Raw genomic sequence first — 20522 nt, 5'->3', positions numbered from 1 at the left:
TCCATCGGCGGCTATGTGAGAAAAGGGAGACACCGAAGATGGATATCTAAACTGGAACACTAAAGTCAGCACAACACTGCTTCGGTTGAAAATAGTATTTATGTCTATGTTTTAGGGACCGTCAAGTTGCCATTTCCCACTAAAATGTTAAAAACTTTAATAACTTGGACTTAAAAATCTATGTATCTGACATAACCTCCCCTTATGGCAGTGCAACTATTAAATTAGAAGCGTGTATGCTAAAAAAAAACAAACTTGGAGAAGTTGTTGAACTTTGTTGTTTTTAACAACTTTTTTTGTAGATGGTCGCTAACAAGCTGACTGCTTTTAATATTTTTAAAATAAAGACAACATAAGACACCTGAACATCTAAACATGGTTTAAACTTCCCCAACAGCTATTTGTTGTTTATGGTAAAGGACTATAAAATAGGAAGGTGTGAAAATTATAGAACAAAATAAAACAGAAATATGTTGATACATTTAAGAAAAAACATTTGCTTTCAGTAGACAAAGATGGAGCAATTTATCTAGGCTACATAAAGAAAATAAAATTAATGTTGCTACCCCCATAATCATGATAAAAATTTAATAAAACGGTTTAAAATAAGTTCTAAAATACAAAAACAAACAAGACATTAGTCGTTATATGTCATGGTGTTGGCTGAAGCTGATAACGGTATTTAGAAAAGTAATATAAAATTATTTTGAGACAAGTTCAAAATATAATTTTATGTTTCCAAAAGTTGCAAGCGAAGCACAGAGTAAAAGGATCCCACAGGGTTAATGGAATAAAACAAGTGTTTGTTTCTTGTTAAATAATAATAATAACAAAAAAAACAGTTTAATAACAGCATATGAGTGACAACACAAAAATATATAAAATCTTACTGAAACAATATTGTTTGCATATATGATGGATGTAGTACCACTGATCAACACAGGTAATAATACAACTTTGGCTTGTACACAAATGCATAACTAAAGATCAAGTGCATTATTTCTTATTCGAGGAGGTAACAGACAGTTAATGGTTAGCAAAGTAACTTTACGGAGTAGAAAAGTTGCAATATTCATAAATACAGCAACAGAAAGAGAGATTATTCTCACAACAGTTAAAGGTTTACAAAAAATTGACCCCATTTAACAGGATGCATAGAGCTTCGGTGTACAATTACACATTTACAATTGTCAGCAGTCAAAGCGGAAGCTAATTTAAATTAAAAAAAACATTTGGCCAGATCAAACCAGCTTAAGAAATGTACTTTTGTAAATATAAAAACTTGGGCGGCTTTAAGTTTGTAACATATAAGAATGTTTCACAGATCACCTTGGCCTTTAAATCGAGAATAAAAATTACAAGAAAACAAACAAAAAAATTATGGTTAGCTCAAATGTTGTCGCATGTTATTTTTAATTCAATACTGATATTATATGACACCATTTGAGCAAAGTATGTGTAACCCTTCTGTGTTAACATGTACTTTGATAAAGCTTAAAATGTTGCATAAAACTACTGGGATTCAAATTAATCAAAATCTACCAGTTAAATATTTAAAGGCTACAATTCATCTGAGGAAAATGGTTTGAAACTCACCACTCTTTGTTATCAGTTATTTTATAACATTCCCCTTATTTACTGGCTCAAAAATAACCATCATGATAAACCAAATAAAGTGGTTAGAGGTGGAGGAAGAAATGATTCCCTAATTTCTTTTAGTCTTTACGTTTTTCAAACAAATGCATTTACCTTCAGAGAGCACAATACATCCAGGTGTAGCTTTAGATTATTAATTTTTCACAGGATGCTAAGGATTGTCGGAACAACAGCAACAAAAACCAAAGTGAACCAAAGTGTCCTCTGCAGGGTGTTTCTGTCAGTATTCTGAGAGTTCGAGTTCATTGTCTATGTTTCTTGCCATGTGACTTGACATGTCATGTACAGCCGGTTTCAAGCGTTTGGACACCAGGTTCAGGTTAACCTCGTGAAGGATTACTTGGGTCAGGTACTTCTCTCGTTTGAGCTGTTCTCTGGTGGTGTACGAGACGTCTGGGATTACGGAGGCGAGGATGAACTTGGTGAGGTACGCAACGTGCTGTGAAGAGGAGATAAAGAGTAAATACTTTTGTCCAGCGCTTTCATAATAAGAAACGTGTATTTTTTTCGTGTGCCCGAGTAGGATTTCCCCTCACCTCTACAACAATTATAAAAGCCATTTTGGCAGCAATCACATGCCAGTAGTGCATGTTGTACTGATATTGTCTGGGGTGTCCAGGAGGAAACCGAAAGTCTCGATACCTTAAGAGGAAAAATATATTTTAATTTGCCCTTCAGGGTGAAACAATTAGTTTTTTGTACATCTGTGATAGATTTCTTGTTCAAAGACAGCTTCACTCACATTTAGTACATTGGTTCCCCTGGCGAAGAGTTTTCAAAAAGCATTAATTACTCAAGTACCATAATCTCACACTGAAAAATGTACTTATTTGTACAACCCCTTTTGGCCAAAAAGGTATAATCTAATAAAGAAACAAATACAATTAAATAATAAAATCTCTTTTCTAATGTTTTGAATGGTTGGAGCATATGGGAAACGGTACTTTTGACCAGCTCATTTTGCTATATTGTCCCAAATGCAATGTGGTTTCTGATGTCCTTTTATTTCTCTTACGTTTAACTGACATGTTTCGAGGGGGTTTTTTACGCTTCAGAGAAAAAGTCGTCTAAAATGACCAGAAACACACACAGGGTAGAAAGCTCATGTGGGGTCCACTGGACCCACTCTTAGGACGGTATATTTTACTTCTTAAAGTAAAATATACTTTACTTATATTATACAGGAACAGTCAGGAGTGCCAATAAGTAAGCAAAAACTATTATGTCTAAGTTTTGGATATTTTTCACTGCTGAATAAAAGTGTTCAAACATAGGTTGGATTTTACAACATTTTTCAGGATGAGATTAAGCTAGTGTGAGAAAAGATTACTTTATAAAAGTTTTGGGTTTTTTTTACAGGTCATTTACCAGAGGAGCCAATGAGAGCATAAGAAACAGACCCCGCACCTGCAAATGGTGATGTCGCGAGGTCGCTCGACTGCATCTGTTACTGTGGCCGGACTGAAATTACTGGTGTTGAAATAAGATAGGGAGCTGTTGATGAAGCCGCTCATGGTGTGGTTACCGTAACCTTCCTCCACAGAAAATGACCAGTAGTAAACCATCCGTGGGATTATGTCGGATGTAAACGCAATGAGCATGGCCTGTAGAGACACCAAAGCAGCATGCAAGTTAAATGAAAGAAGGTTGTTGTTTGTGTCTGCATTCAATTGTTATAAATGGGGGTTATTTTTTTCCTGCACATTATTTCACGCTATAAACAAAAAAGTGCTAAAATCCAACTTACATTTGTTGCGACTGCCAATATGGCGATGCTTTGAAGAATGGGCTGCCAAGCTCCAATGTCCTGGGCTTTCTCAGGCAGTATGCGTTGAAACTGAGTTGTCATTTTCCAAGCGTCGACTCGGATCTCGATAACGTTGTTGACCAGAGCCAGAAACGGAGCCAGAGGGAAAGAGGCCACGAACAGCGTCACAAAGCCGAACTGGATCACTGGGAGGAACGAAAGACTGATTGGGATCCTGTAGCGACTAAACTGGGTCCATGTCGACAGGTCCACAAGGTACAGATCCATGTTAGATAATACTGAAGCATTTTTACCCATCTCAAGATATTCATAGAAGAGCCCGAGTTTTGTGAAGGGCTGAAGCTCAAAGTCTTGCTCCCAGCGAGGCGGCTCCACCTTCTTATCGGACGCCCGGGTGCAGTAGCGGAAGATCAGATTCTTAAGCCACCTGTGGACGACCGACAATGTTTGAACATGAAAAATGTTGCAGTATTTTGCCGCCAGACAAAGAGGCAGATTGTTTTCAACATGGACATAATAAAAGAGTTTTGGTTGCACAGGCACAGAAAATACTGCGGCCATCTTGGAGCGGTCGTCCCTCCTACTCTGCTAAACCAAAACAGGAGAAGATGCTTCGGCACGGCGGGATATTTGTTTTCAGGACTATTGACAGCAGGGCTCTGGGGTCAACTTTTCACAAGTAAGATGGACATATCATTGTTTATATTTTGTAAGTAGAATATTACTATACTGTATTTATGTCCGTCAGTAAAATGCCAGCTAATATTAGCTGTAGTGCTTGTGATAATAGCAGTGTTCAGCCCCAGCTATGAAGGCTAACCGACACCTCGTGAATCTTAAAACGTTTTAATTATTCCCTAACATTAACTTAGATTATATGACACAAGAGTGCTACCTTATAAATAAAACAATGTGATGTTATTTTAAATATATCATATGTTATAACACTCCCCATCCAAGTTTGCACCGGTGGAAAAGACTATAATTTATATGCAATTATTTCACTCTATCAAAAGTAAGATACATAGGCAAGAGCAGTCCATGAAGCGTCCATTCTTTATTATGGCTGTCATAATAAGCTGTCTGATAGCTGTCGGAAAAGAGTTGGTTTGATGCGATTACTTACGGTAGCAAGACCTCCTGGATGTTGTTCCAGATTGCTTTCCCTCCCATGATGATGGCGAGCTGAGTGGTCAGCTCAATCAGACAGCCACCGGGATCACACTGCAGGAGTCAGACACACAGGACAAGCCGCAGCAAAAGTGAGAAAAACATTTGTAGCTTCACATGAGCAGATCGTGCGCATCTAGTCTCATTGTAACTACAAAAGTCCACCCATTTTATTGTGATTTTATGTGACAAAGCGGCACAAAGTAGTGCATAATTGTGAAAAGGCAAGGAAAGGCTAAAAAACGCTACTATCTGTGACAAAGATCTAACACAACACATCATCCTGAACACATTCTCTCTACAGTTAAACACTCGAAGTGACTAGCAGCAGCAAACGCAATGAAGTTGGTTCTCTTGACTAGGGATTGAAAAGAGGACACAGAAAAGACAGGTGAGTCGCTTCATATTAGCACTCCACACTTAACAGATTATGCACAAACATTTGCTCAGTTGTACCCACCAGCAGCTCATTGCTCTGAGTAACAATTATTCTCCCTTGACAGGCAACCACCACCTCACTTCTCAATGAGGAGCTGCTGTGCAGAGCCCAGAACAAAAGGCTACATGCTAATCTCTAAAAACACTCAATAAATACAATTAAAACTTCTTGTGTGCAAAATTATTGATGTGCAAATCTATGCTTAAAGTGCAGTGCTAAATAAAGTGCTTGTTAGTAAAGTGCAAAAAGTGCTTTTAAAGTGCTATACAGTGACTTAAGTAAAAGTAGTCAGTACAGCAACCAAAGCAAAAACAAAAGGAAAACCTACAAATTTTCTCACAAATCACAAATAGTAATTAGTTTCTGTTGGTCTGTCACATAAAATCCCAACATAATATATTAAAGTGGTTGCAATATCATAAAATTAAAAATAAAATGTTTCCAAGAAACTGAATATCACCTCCTCGTTCCGATATTTTCCCAGGATATAAACAGGTTGACCGGGGTGGCCGACTATCTTTCCTTTTACAAAAGCAATGTAGAAGCATGAGGAGTAATAGTTGACAAACTGGAAGAGGAACATCTTCAGCGTCAAGCTGTTCTCGTAGTCCGTTCTGGTCCGAGGAATCTCTGCCGACACGTGGAAGATTAAATTAAAAGCCAGTTCGAATCGGCGGAGACGGAAACAGAAGCACAAGTACAGGACAGACTAACCATAATCCGTGATCCAGATTGCAACCCGCTCATAAAGAGTGTTGAGGATCATGATCACGACGAAGTTAATGAGGCCGGCTGTGACGGAGGTGGCCATCTGCGGCGTTACGTACTCTTTTAGGGGCTCCAGAGTAGTAAAATTGCCTGGGTTTTTCAGTTTGATTGACAGAGAAAAGAAAACAGCTAGTCGGTAGATAATGATGGCCACGATGGACGCCACGATCAGCATGATCTGGAGGACGAAAAGCAAATAGATTGTTGTACATCATCAGGCGTAGAAGTTGGGTGTTGAAAATGGCGAGTCAAGACCAGTCACGCAAAACAAGCACAAGACACATACATGAACGTCTGTTTCCAGAACAATCACTGTGAATCGTTTATTATATTTTAAACGCTACAGTACAGGCACTGTTAAAAATTAAGTAGCAATAATTTTAATGAGATTACCCAGAACAGGACTGTCCCAATTCCTATTGAGAGTCGAAAACATCGTCCATAGAATGTAAATGGCACCTTCTCTTTCACCTACGTCACATAAACACACGTTAGTACGATATGGTAACTATCGCCAACAGAAATAGCTGTTATTCAAGACGTGTTTTCGTTTTCTTTTTTTTTTTTTTTTACCCCTGTGACAGAATTGATCCTGTCATGAACACACTCGGCATCGTATTCGGGGCGAGATGGTTCTTGCTGCTCCAGGAACTCCACTGTGTCCCATTCGAACTCCAACTGCGACTGGTAGCGCTTCCAGAACTCCAGGAACACTGTGACTGCAGCACAGAGGAAAAAGCACAGAAAGGCGGAGCAAGCACAATTAGGGGAAAGAAAGTTGGCGGTAAAGCCTGGAAAATAGGAATATTATTGTTAATAATACGTTGACACAAACTCACCCCACACTGCCATGAAAACAGCAAACACCAGCGTTCCAAAATGATCAAATATAGTAAGGGTCTGAAAGGAAAACAACAGCAAATCAATTACAAAAGTGAATTACAAAAAAGCTTAACACACAATATTAAGATCAATAATTGTTTAATGTAACATCTTCAATATAATTTAAATACAGTAAAAACGTCCCTAATTTTACAAGATTTCTGGTTTCTCTCTTTGAAGTGACTGATTAATTAAACATAGCATACTATCAGTTTAGACTTGGAGATAAGATTCGTTCTTCTTTGTGACCTTTCAAGATTTTTTCTGTATGTGTTTTTTTTTTTTTACCATCTTGTCGCAAATTCCTATCCTGGTGGACGATTTGTTTCTATCTGTTAGGAAACTACAGCTTCGAAGAACATTTATCTTCCAGCAAGACAATGACCTGAAGCATCCAGCTAAAGCTACACGAAATGGCTTCAGACAACAAGGTGGATGTTCAGGAGTGGCCCAGTCAAAGCACAGACCTCAATCTGATTGAGAAATTGTGGCTGGACTTGAAAAGAGCTGTCCACAGCTGATCCCCGCGCAACCTGACAGAGCTTGAACAGTTTTGTATCGACTAAATACTGACTTGAAGGGGGTGAATATTAACGAAATAATTTATTTTATGTCACATATTGGATTTATTTGTCATTATTTTGTAGAAACCGGTTTTAGCTTCAATATTAAAGTTTTGTTTTCTAATTTTTTTTGTAAAAAAAAGACAAACTTTTATGATTGATTTGAGAAAGCAATAAAGAGAGCGAAGCACTCAAGGAGACGAATACTTTATAGAAGAACTGTAAATAAAGTGAAATACAGTTTTCGTCAAAAAGCTCACCTTTGAAGTGTCACAGGTGCTGTTTAAGATCCAATAGTTGCAGAGGTCACACTGAGGGCACATTACAATCTTTCCTCCAATGTCAGGGTCGCACACCTCTTTGCTGCATCGTTTTAAAAAAGAGCAGAAAGAAAAGAAATCAATAGAAAGAAAAGCATGTCTACCAAATAAGTTCACATCCGACGGAAAAGCGAGCAAACACAACATACATCTCATAGGTCACTTATCTGAAATACCTCCATGTGCTCTTTTCTTGAATGTGGTATCCATAGAAGAAACAGGCCAGTCCCACCACAGAAGCAAAAGCCAGCATCTTGGTGTAGAAACCCAGCCAGGCGAAGTAAATGCCGATCTTCTCCCCATAGTACTTTCTGTAGGAAGGAAATCATACTCTTTGTGCAAGTGCAATAAAAGAAAAAAAAATACTTTGCTGGTATATTACTAGTTGGATGAGCTTTTTTTCCCTCCAAATTAAATAGAATATTAAATTATTAGATAAAAGATATGGAAATTTTGAATTCTAACAATGGCAAAAATAGAGACGTGTAGAATTGTGTACATCTCAGTTAATGGCACCATATGCTTACTCGGGGAGTTGTCCATTCACTTGTTTATTTAACTTCTTTTTGTCTTTCAACTAGGGGTGCACTGATTTGTCGGCCAGCCGATTCACCAGTGCCGATTTCCTTCATTTTGGGAAATTGGTGATCGGCCGATTTTTACATGTGAAGCCGACCTTGTCCACCGAGGTCGACTGAGGTTGATAACATATCAACCTCGGCAAAGGTAAAAAAAAATCAACCACTGTGCTTTTCTTTTCTCCTTTGAGAGACGTTTGACTGACAAACTGACCGACCAGGTCATGTCTGCACATTTACAGCTAACAGTAGCCACCCCATCGTTGCCAATTTCAGCAACTTTCTTGATATATTGAGCAACATTTCAGAAAAAAAAATAGTATCGGCTTAAATCGGAATTGGTAAGTTAAGCTTTTTAAAATATCAGTAATCGGCGATGGGCCAGAAAACTGCAATCGGTGCAGCCCTACTTTCCACACAATTTATCATAAAATCTTATTAACAAGTTGGATCTGTCTGCAAAACTGAAATGACTTTCTCTGTTAGATAAAGAACCCCTCTAATATGTTTTTTTCCACTGTGGGGTTCCACAAGATTCAGTTCTGGAGTCACTGTCTTTTTGTTTCTGCATTTTTCCATTCACTGGAATCACTCAGTCTTTTTATGACACTTCCCATCCTTTCAATACTGATGACTCTGAGCTACATGAGCTGTAACACTGACCACCACAGTCCACAGTTTAACTCAGATTAGTGACATACGCCTGAGCAATTATTTTTGTTTTAAAAATCAGTAATTCACCAGTCAGACTTTCAAAAATCATTCAGGCTCCTGTGTAATGGGAAACTACAGTTTTTTCCTTAACCACAGAGTAACGTTTGACTCCTTAGATTTGATTTACAGATTAAATCTATCTCTCGTTCGTGTTTGTTGATTCAATAAACATTTTAAAAGTAAATGATAGTATGTGACGCATTGATCCAACGCTCCTCTCCTGTTATATATTTTCTAAAATGTTTCTCTCGAACAGAGCTTTGTAACTGTGTCTGAGAAACCACTTTAAATCAACCTTATTTACTTAATCATTTATTTTAGCACTCTTGAAATGTAACTCCAGTAAACCTTGAATATAAAACCACATCATAACACAGTTTGCAAACCTTATGAGGTCCAGTGGTTGTGTCTTGTAGAAGTTCTTGGGATGAGCCCACTCCTTATAGAGCAGATATCTCTCGTTGGGACAGCTTTCCACTGTGGACTTGACATTGAATCTGCACTGAAAAAAAAAAATAAAATAAAAAAATCAGAAGCATTTCACATATTTACACTGATATAAGCAGCAAAAAAAAAAAAACCACACACTTACATCATGTAGTGGGTAGGCAGCTTTGTAAACTCCACTACGCAGCAGTTTGGTGATACCAAACTTTTTTACATTCCCTCTGATTTCATAAGGAGCTCTGCACAGGATGAAGTTTGCCTGAGATAAGAAGAGCTTAAAAGTTATCTTCTGCGTAAATCACGTCATCAACATTAAGATCAGGTTAGGACAGGTAGAATGCTCTTAAAGGGGCAGTACTATGCTTTTTCCAGGCACAAAGTGCCATTTTATAGCACAATCAAGCAACTATGTTAACTTCAGTTATTACAAAATGCTGTATATGACAAATATGACTTAAAAGAAACCCCCTGTCACTTTAAAAGCTCCTTTAAAAGATTAAGATTTTTTACATTTGGAGAAAAAAAGAGAAAAGCTTGAAAGGTTGGCTTATCAAGTGCTCAAATTTTGTTAGACACATTACAAAGTATAGCCAGAGTTCAGGGTGCATTGATTTATTGGCCAGCCGATTTGTCGGTACCGATTTCCTTAATTTTGAGAGATCGTTGATCGGCCAATTTTTACATGTGAAGTCGACTTTATCCACTGATCCTATCTAGCTTGGCAAAGGTCAAAAAATGAACCACTGTGCTGTTCTTTTCTCCTGTGAGACGTTTGACTGGTCATGTCTGCACATTGTTGCCCATTGTTGCCAACTCAGCAACTTTCTTGATATATTGAGCAACATTTCAGACAAAAAAATGGTATCGGCCTAAATCGGAATCGGTACGTTAGGCTTTTTAAAAGTATCGGTAATCTGCGATCGGCCGGAAAACTGCAATCGGTGCAGCCCTAGCCAGAGTGTTATTATTTATCTTGTTCCTGACAACAGCAATGTAATGAAATGACAATACCGAACAGTGTGACGTGGCATAAAAACGAAGATAACTCGGCACAGGTATTTTCAACAATGCCGAGAGATCGAAAGCTTTAAAATACGCAACAACTCGCCATTCTGCTCCTCATGGATGGGGTGAAGTACTTTTCCTTGTTCATCTTTAGGAAGCACTCATGACGTTCCTTCTGATAGGGTGCGGTGTAGCAGTCTGCTTCCTTTTTTATCAGTTTCTCGTTGGGTTTGAAGTGCTTGGTGATACAGTCGAAAAGGTTCCCGATGGAGTACTGGACGGTGTGTTCGTTGACCGCTATGGGAATCTTGATGTGCAGGACTTCGGCGTAGGTGCACTGTACCTCCCACGGCACGTGAACTTTCACATATACGAGGTTGTCTTTGTGGACCTGCAGAACGCAATGAGAGTTAGTTTCAAGCAGGGGGGGGGACATGACTGACAATGGCAGCTTCCACTTACAGATTGCGTTGCTTCCAGCTCCAGGCCCATCTGCATCAGGCAGCTCTCGAAGTACTCTCGCCGTTTCTACAGTGAAAAGAAATGAGTCAATTTTCCAACTGAAATGGCTAACTAGGAACTTTTAAATAGTAACCCACAACTTCCTGTTATCATTATGGCTTCACATTGAGGTTTGTTTCATCTGTCTGCTAACCATCTCTGTCCTGATAAATTCTGCAGAAAATCTGTGGGGTAAATTGAAGGGAACATCTAAAAAGTGCACCAAGCATTTTTTATTATTATTATTATTTTAAAGCCTTGCCACAGACGAAACATAACAAACATAAAGTTTCCACCATTTTGCTAAACCGGGATCAGTGTCTTATGAAATAACTGAGTCATTCCAGGTGGATTCAAACTGGAATGCGTCTGTGCCAATATTTCTGTTATCACCTGCAGCACCATTGTTGCCGCTTCCTTTTTTTTTTCATAACCAGCTGTACTTCATTTCCAAGAAAAACAGGAAATGGTGCCATTCAACTCAATAAACTGAATTCGTTGCTCTTCCTGTTTTTCTCAAAAAGAACTACATGAAAACTAAATAATCTGTCATGTGATTGAATAAAAGCCCAGTTTTCTATATTTTTATATGCAACAGTGATCAGTTAAAACCGTCTTTATTGGCATTCGACTCTCCAGCAGCCAGAGTTACAACAGAAACAGAATGAGCCAACCGAGAATGTGTGTTACATTATGACAAATATAAATTGCCTCAGTGTATCTACTGTGCAATAAGTGTTAGCGCCGCTTTTGAGTAGCTCTACAAGCCCAGCATTTTCAAGGAACTGAAACAAGCTGATCAGCTTTGAGACTGGGCATGTTTTCAGGCGCCATTCATTTAAGCAAAAAAACCCCCCAAAAACATCCCTATATCAGAACCCTGAAGGGAATCACATTTAAAAGAATTAAGGCCATAATGTCGCTTCTTTAATTACCTAATCTAAAAAAATCCAAGGGTGCACGCTGCACACGGTGCGGTGTTTTCAAAACAAACAATACATTAAGCCTCTTATGAAAGACATGAAGGTAACAAACATACATGGGTGTACCGTCTTCAAACTATTTTAATGTTTGGTTCATTTCATTCCCAAACCAACTGGATGCACTAATTTAAAATAACTACGCTCGACAAACTGTAATATTAAATTCAGTTTCGGACTGAATTCAGCCTGGACTTTGAAGTTTTTAAGTGCACGAATTGTGTTTTTTAGTGGCCTTCCTCAGCCACGTCAAAGGTAAAGCGGTAGGTGATATTGTGTACACACAGCCAGCAGAGACGTTCATCCTGGTGCAAATAATGGACTGACAGCAATACAATTCCTCAGAGCAATGAAATGTGTCTCCTACTGTAAGTCTTTGATGCGTTTTTAAAAGAAACGTAATCATTTGTCAGCCAATAACGTCTTCATACTAAGTATTTTTCTGCGATTCCTGAGTTTTTATTGTGTGTACAGAACTTACTTTATTAGAAAAATAGCTCGATTTTCTTGCAAAAGATAAAATAGTATAATCTAAGCAAAGTTTTCGATTGTTATTATCATCACATATGTTTCTAATACAGTGCTTTAAGCATTGTTGGTGTCATTTATCTCATTAATTAAGAATACTTTGCATAATTACCTCAGGCAAACGGGTATGTGTAAGAAATGAGAAGCTTACCTTGCGTCTTTTGAATGTGTACTTCTTGTCAAACGGTTTCGTCTCCTCATCTTCGTACACCAGGATGAAGTCCACACTCCTCACACCGTCGTTGAAGAACAATGAGTCCGGCTGGTTGTTGTAGTCAACCTGAGGGCAGAAACAAAGCCCTTCGGGTAAGTCGACGTCCTGAAACTCGTACGAGTCTTCCTCCATAACTTTGTACATGTTGGAGAGAATGGCAGGTTAAAAAGGACGTTTGGTACGGCAGGCAGTTGCTGCCCCTGATGAGCTAATTTCATTTGTGATGCTATGAAAGGAAAAAGGGAAGAGTCAACAAACCCAAGAACACCCGCCCTCTGACTCCCTCTCTCCTTCCCACTCTTCACACAATGAAACTTTTGTCATTGTAATCTATTAAAATGTCTATCTTGTGTAAACTCTGTGTAAATTGCCTTAGAAATGTATGAAACAAAAAGTTTAATGCTGGTCAATTTGCATAATAATAACAGCCTGTGTTATTTTTTTCAGTACAAATTAACATTAAATTGTGATTTAACAATGAGGTGATGCATTTTTCACATTTATTTGAATAGCACGTTTCAGCAGCAAGGCGGTTCAATGTGCTTTATATAATAAAAACAGAAAATGACAAGATTATAAAGAAAACACCATACAGGCAACAACTGAACAGATATTATGTTTTCATGAGTACCATCACAAAAATCATAAACGCTAAATAATAATAATAATAATACAATAAATTAAACAATCAAACATTTATGGTGACTAAAAAGCAAGAGAAAAGAAAAACATATTTAAAGGTGCACATATATTTACAGTACTGTACACAGTGATTATACACTGCCTGGCCAAACAAAAAGTCGCCACCTGGATTTAACTAAGCAAATAGGTACAAGCCTCCTATTGGATAAGTACTGCATAGGCGATTATCTTTCAGCTGGCAACAAGTTATTTAACCCCAGCCGATGCAATGAGTAACTCCTCATTTCTTAAACAACCATGGCAAAAGACACATCCTGTGGTCGTGGAAAAGACGTTAGTCTGTTTAAGAAGGGTCAAATCATTGGCATGCATCAAGCAGAGAAAACATCTAAGGAGACTGCAGAAACTACTAGAATTGGGTTAAGAACTGTCCAACGCATCATTAAAAACTGGAAGGATGGTGGGGAACCATCGTCTTCCAGGAAGAAATGTGGTCGGAAAAAAATCCTGAATGATCGTGATCGGCGATTACTTAAACGTTTGGTCAAATCAAATCGAAGAAAAACAACAGCAGAACTCAGGAGTATGTTTAATTGTGAACGCAAAAGCATTTCCACACACACAATGCGAAGGGAACTCAAGGGGTTGGGATTGAACAGCTGTGTAGCCGTAAGAAAACCTCTAATCAGTAAGGCTAACCAGAAATAAAGGCTTCAGTTTGCTAGGGAGCATAAAGATTGGACTCTGGAGGAATGGAAGAGGGTCATGTGGTCTGAGGAGTCCAGATTTACCCTGTTCCAGAGTGATGGGCGCATCAGGGTAAGAAGAGAGGCAGGTGAAGTGATGCACCCATCATGCCTAGTGCCTACTGTACAAGCCTGTGGGGGCAGTGCTATGATCTGGGGTTGCTGCAGTTGGTCAGGTCTAGGTTCAGCAACATTGTGTGCCCAAAGAATGAGGTCAGCTGACTACCTGAATATACTGAATGACCAGGTTATTCCATCAATGGATTTTGTCTCCCCAAATGGAACGGGCATATTCCAAGATGACAATGCCAGGATTCATGGGGCTCACATTGTGAAAGAGTGGTTCAGGGAGCATGAGACATCTTTTTCACACATGGATTGGCCACCACAGAGTCCAGACCTTAACCCCATTGAGAATCTTTGGGATGTGCTGGAGAAGGCTTTGCGCAGTGGTCAGACTCTCCCATCATCAATACAAGATCTTGGTGAAAGATTAATGCAACACTGGATGGAAATAAATCTTGTGACACTGCAGAAGCTTATTGAAACAATGCCACAGCGAATGCGGGCTGTAATCAAAGCTAAAGGCGGTCCAACAAAATATTAGAGAGTGTGACCATTTTTTGGTGGCGACTTTTTTTTTGGCCAGGCAGTGTATCTGACTCACATCCAAAGACAGGGACTCACCAGATTTGTTTTGTTTGCTGGCACTTCTGCTTTAATAGCGTAATAAGTGGGTAAAAACTCCTCAGGGTACACTGTAAGAGAGAAATGATGACACAGCCTTAAATAAAACAGTAAACACATACAGCACAAATACAGAGTGGATTACTTCCATCCAAATCTTTTGCAGAGCAAAAAAATGTTCATCTTAGTTTTAATTAAGAAAAAGTGGAGATGCATTAAGTATATAAAAACCATAGTTGTGTAATGAATGCACATTCTGTACATTATATAGAATTCTTTTTTTTTAGATTTGGGGATTTTTAATAACCTTAAGCCATAATAACCTGATAAACATTTTTTACGATACAAATACAACACTATGTCTCTAAAGTACACGAGTGACACTTTTTCGTAGGAATTACTGCTACGTTGACGTTTAAATGGAGATTCTTAACATTGGATTTTTCTTTTACTTAAATTGAAGGTTATGCTATTGCAGTAAGACCTGAAATGGAATTGAAGGCTTTTTAGACAGGTTCACAAAAGGTGCTAATAAGGGTGGAGGACACTGTGCAAGTACATGACTGAGACAGAAATAAAAAAAAGTTATTTGTAAATGACAACAGGACTCTTTATTTATTCAGCTTTTGTCACTGGGGAGCTGCTGATTTGACAGTTTGCATCCCTTAGTTTGCATCACTCTGAAAAGTGAACAGGAAGTGTTTCTCTTTGGAATATGTCGTTCCTTTTTCTTAGCATTCAACTGTCACTGATACTTTTTAACTTCATAGATTAAAAATTCTCACTGCAATGGTGAAAGTTGGTTCAGCGTTTAGTTGTGTTTCTCCAAATTCTGGGCCTACTCCCCCAGAACTTATCGAGAACAGCAAGCAACAAAAGATTGTATGCTGTCATAGTTATTGACAGACATTCTTTTAACATATGGGTGGTGTCCCACACCTTTCAGGTTCCCGGATATAGTGTGGAGAATAGTGTGAACACTTGGGGGGGGGGGAAACATGATGTCTGCTGCACTTTAAATTCATTTCCTGTTGCTTATTTGCATGTCCAGTCAATAGAGAGTGTTTCTTCTGTGTCGTACCAAACGTAAGCGCTGACAGGAAATATCCCCTGGCTAACAATGCTTCAAACTAGCAACTAAACCAAAGAGCTTTTCAAAGTTTTTGAGGAATCTTAACTTCATCAAATACTGCTAGAACATAGAAAAAGCAAAAAACAAGTGAACTTTGTGGGGCGCAAATACTTAAAACACAGCGCTGTCACTCACATCTGAGGGGTAAGAATGGAAGCTCACACTACAGCTAATTGTTGACGGCAAGAAGACGACACAGCTTTAAATATGGAAAGTCTTGCCTTCTTGGCACGTGAAGAGGAGCAATAATTAAAGACAGATGTTGTTTTTACAAACTGGCCATAGCAACTGGCTGGGAAAATAAGAGCGGAATCATTATTTATATTTTTTTTAAAAAAGACTTTGCAAAGTCCGAACTTTGTAAAAAACAAACACTGCTTCAACGTGAGTTTCACATAAATGCCTCGACCGGTTTCATCTTCATTGCTGCGCTGCCACACGTTTGTTCTGACGTGAAAGCCAAGATGTCGCAATGAGTCTTTCTACTTGAGAAATATGGACTGAAAATGTTTTCCAGGGATTTACATTAAGTCGGACTCGTAAAAAAAAAAAATACCGGGTCTGCCACTGACAGTTGCAGAAAAAAAAATCTGCTTTTATGCCGCAGCCCACAGAGCACATGCTTACTTCCTCTCAAGTGAACATCCTCCTATCAGCATGCAAAGCAAAAACGGCTCAACCAAGCAGGAAAACAGCATCATACCTTTATTTGTTCCACCTTTTTACAGTCCATGATTACTGTTTAAACCAATAAATTAGATAAGAAAGGCTCTTCTGCCTGTTCTACTGACAGGAAATAGCTGTCTGCATTAGACAGTTGTAACATCTGTAATTCACTACAGAGCCACCTCCATGACAACAATCAGCTCAAAGATCTTGCTTAAGCGTGAGCAGTGTTTGGTATGACAAACCCTTCCTGTCGGCTTAGAAATGTTTATTTTCCAAAGAAAACAATAATGAAGCACTTTGTCTTTGCAAAACATTTTGTATTCAAGTGCCAAATTAGATTCAGTATCAGATCAATGGGAAACAGAGCAATTACAACTGGGCGACAGCAGCTGTAAGCCTATGTATTCAGCTGAACATAATCAACGAATACATTAACAATTAATGGCAATAGAAGACAGTCTATTGAGAACCACTTTGTGGTCCAGTCTAGATGCTTTGTGTGGTTGGATTTTCCCAACCACACAAAGCATGGCTGATTACCAATAACAAAAATACACGAAAATACACACAATGTGGGATTCATGATAGGTAAATAAGCTAAATAAGACATAAAAAAGCTCATACAAAACCTTGGAAATGTATTTATACCTCTTGAACTTTGTGACATTAACAACCAAAAACTTTAATAACACTTAATTTCACTCTTATGTAACAGACTTAGTTAGCTAGCTCTCCTGTGAAGACATGAGAAATTGTTGAATGAAACCTGGAAGAAGGCATTTTAATCAGATGAGAGTAAACTTAGAATTTGTGCTCTCAATTACTGCGCCTGAGGTATTTTACTAATAAGAATGGGGACATATTTCTCTAGATGTACAAACTGGTGCAACCCTAACCATAACCCCAACAGGTGAACAGCTATAATGGTAGGTTAAACATAAAACACCCACCACACTTTTTAGATTTTCATTTGCAAAAATGTTTTAAAAAACCTCGAATGTCTTTCCTTCAATAAAATTTCAGCATGATTTCCATAAACCATTTGTTACCTTAAATGCTCTATGTTATATTTAGTCATGAATTACGTCATCGCTTTGTAAAAAAATTTTGGAAAGTTAAATCAAATGAGTTCAAATGAAATTCCTTCAAGCTTCTTGTTAGTTTCTCAGAGAAATCAGAACTACACAGAAAGAACATCTGAGGGTCTAAAAATAAAACTGACCAAGTACAATGCACACAAGAACATGTACATATATGACGGGTACTTTTGGCACTTTTAGATTCCTGTATAACAGAATGATAGAAATGTGGCTGAATTGAAAGATACAGCCAAATAGGCTATGTCCCTACGGGATCCAAACATACCAAAAATATATATCACATACGTTAGTGAGTATTGCAGAGGTCTAAAACGACTTAACTGCTGAATGAATATGGAAATTAAAAACCAGTCAAGCCACATTCATTTCTCAGTTCAACTTGTCTGCACCTCTGTAGTACTGTTATTCAGATATATGGGATTCAAAATATATCAAATATATATATACATGTTCACATCTGCAGCCTGTGCATAGCTATGCCTTCTGCCGAAGCTAATATCTACAGTCTTCCTTATTTTCACTCTTGTAGGTACAGCCAATCAGTGCAATGGAAAGTAAATGGCGCTCCTGAACTTTCCAAATGCTAGCCAGTATCTGCCAGTAGTATAAATAATTTTGGGTTGAACAGTAGACTTGAATATATATAGTCAAATGTATTGGCATGTTCATTTTTACACAGATAAGGCAGCAGGCAAAGGTAATTACACTTATGAACATGTTCAGACATTTTAGACTTTTGGCACTTTTAATTCCTGTACACCAAACTAACAAAAAAACACTAGAGGAGTAACTCTTTTGAGATGCCAAACCCAAATTTCTTGCGAGCTTTGTATCAGAGGATGAGGTAGCCCCAAAAAATAACTGTAGATATGACCACGTATTAATGTCACTACATCTTGGCACATTTAGAACTCCAAACATTTGTCCGACTATTTTTTTATGTAGTCCAGATGCAATGGTGGAATGGGGCTTTTCCGAGATGTGGGAACGTCACGCCCATTGCTGAGCAGTTTTCCACTGAACCCAGTTTGCATATTTTGAACATTTAAACACTAAGTTTTTACATTATTATCGACTAGCTAGTGACAACACCGTGAGTTTCACAAAAGCATGTAAAAACTTGAGTAGAAATAAAAATAAGTTGTAACTTGAATGTCATCAAGTTAAAGTTACAATCGATTAGAAATAATGAGGAGAAATGTTGGTATCTAGTGGCGGTTTTAGAGTTACACCACAAAAAAAAAAAAAAAAAAAAAAAAAAAGAAGCACGTTGTTTGAAGAGTAGCAGAATTACCGGGGCAGTTAAGGAGAATTAAAGATACCTCAGCTCAGACACAATAGGCACGTCAGGACTGAAAACGTCTCTTGCGAAAGAAAAAAGTGGCGCTCTCACCAACTTCCTCATGTATCATGCCCAGTTTCGAATCATCGAAGTCCTCGTTGTCCGAGTCCATCTCGAGTATATTGTCGTCCATGGTCCCCGCAGCGAGTCAGCAGGGACCTCCAGCTGAAACAAACACGAATCCACCGATTCACTCTGTGAACAGCAAGAGGTGAGTTAGTGTGGGTTTAAAGCGCGACTCAGCCTCCGGTAGGCTACATTCCTGCATAATTTCAACACACTATCAGTTGAACAACCAAAAAAAAAAAAAAAAAAAAAACACACAACAACAAAAAAAACTTGGTCAAGTTGAAGCTTGACAAAATGAAAATCATACAATAGGGTGGGGTTGAGGAGGAGGCGGCGAAGGAGGAGGAGGAGGAGGATAGAGTGCTGAAGAGAGATTTGATCACGTCAGACGGGAATCTTTGGGTACATTTTACCGAATGTTTCCGAACCCGTGGAAACATAAGAGTAACTTGAATAGGCCCAAGTTCAAGTTATACGTACATGTTGAGTAAGAACAAGGTTTCCAAGGCAATGGTTACTATAACTTAGCCCAGGATATTACTTTAAATCTCATATAAGTTCACTAAAATATTCTAAAATAAATATATATGATTAGAATCAAACTGTAAAACGTACACATTAAGTTGACTGAAAGACACTGGGTGATGTAGTGGATGCGTTTATTCATGGGAATTTTGACAAAAAACGTGTCACAGCTAAAACAAAATCCAAAAAGTTGTTTCTTAGAAGATTAGAACTGGCTACTATCTGACAATTCTGAGATTTTTAATGCACAAAGGCTATGCTAGACTGTCAGTTTTCCAGCGAGCAAGACTCCCTACACAGAGTGGAAGGCACAAAGGTCACTGAAAACACATAGAGTGAAAGACAAAATGCTGCTTAAAGCCCCCAAGCCCCCAAAGTCTTCCATGAATGCTTGAATTTTAACACAAACCACAGATCTAAACTTTTTATATTTGTTTATTATGAATAAGCATACTATTATATAGAAAAGTTGAGTGGAAGGAAAAAGTGTGGTGGACATAGAGCCACAAGCAACAGGTATAATTGCAGATGCAAGAGGAATATGAAGTAAGGTATTTGAGAATTTTGGGGAGATTTACAAAAAAAAAAAATAAATAAAAATTTAACAGGGGTTTTAAGCAAAATGTATTTTATTTTAGCTATAAGGTGCAAAGTCAAATTTCTGACATATGCAGCATTTTCATAGCAACTGAAAGTAAATTAATAGTTACTTGATTGTGGTATAAAATGGCACTGTGTGCTTGTAAAATACAAAACATCCCACGCTTTTTTCCACATGCTGGACAGAATATCTACTCGATACTTTGAGAAGATTAGATTGTGGCACTCCAAAGTTTAAAGGAGGCTCAGGTTTCTAATAGCAGCCATCGGCTCAAATGTGTTGTTGGTTCTGCATCCTTCATCTTTTTTTCCTTCACCTTTGAAGGACGCAGAACCATCCTTCATCTGTCAATGAGATTAAGATCAAGAGAGTTTTCTGGGACGTCAAGAACATTGGTATAACGCATATTAGTATTGGTGTTCACTGTTTTGGCAGGTGCCCGGCCCTGCTGGAAAATGAAACAGCAAAAGTGCGGG

General features: G+C 38.2%; 1 protein-coding gene across 1 annotated transcript; it reads right to left on the bottom strand.

Moving 5' to 3' along the window:
• Nucleotides 1–716: 716 nt before the first annotated feature.
• Nucleotides 717–19241, bottom strand: ano6 (anoctamin 6). Its single transcript, XM_028044349.1, has 20 exons — nucleotides 18903–19241; nucleotides 14609–14679; nucleotides 12471–12599; nucleotides 10773–10838; nucleotides 10414–10701; nucleotides 9451–9564; nucleotides 9245–9360; nucleotides 7743–7877; nucleotides 7507–7609; nucleotides 6641–6701; nucleotides 6375–6520; nucleotides 6195–6272; nucleotides 5748–5979; nucleotides 5494–5663; nucleotides 4551–4648; nucleotides 3718–3851; nucleotides 3404–3609; nucleotides 3064–3260; nucleotides 2193–2298; nucleotides 717–2095 (listed from the first exon to the last, which is right to left on the bottom strand). The coding sequence occupies exons 1-20, from the start codon at nucleotides 18982–18984 to the stop codon at nucleotides 1877–1879; spliced, it is 2751 nt and encodes a 916-aa protein (XP_027900150.1). The 5' UTR covers nucleotides 18985–19241; the 3' UTR covers nucleotides 717–1876.
• Nucleotides 19242–20522: the final 1281 nt, after the last annotated feature.

Source organism: Xiphophorus couchianus, chromosome 17 (assembly GCF_001444195.1).
Source record: "Xiphophorus couchianus chromosome 17, X_couchianus-1.0, whole genome shotgun sequence".
Lineage (NCBI taxonomy): Eukaryota > Metazoa > Chordata > Actinopteri > Cyprinodontiformes > Poeciliidae > Xiphophorus > Xiphophorus couchianus.
Note: the sequence above shows the minus strand (reverse complement) of the source record. Positions and strands in the feature narration are given on the sequence as shown.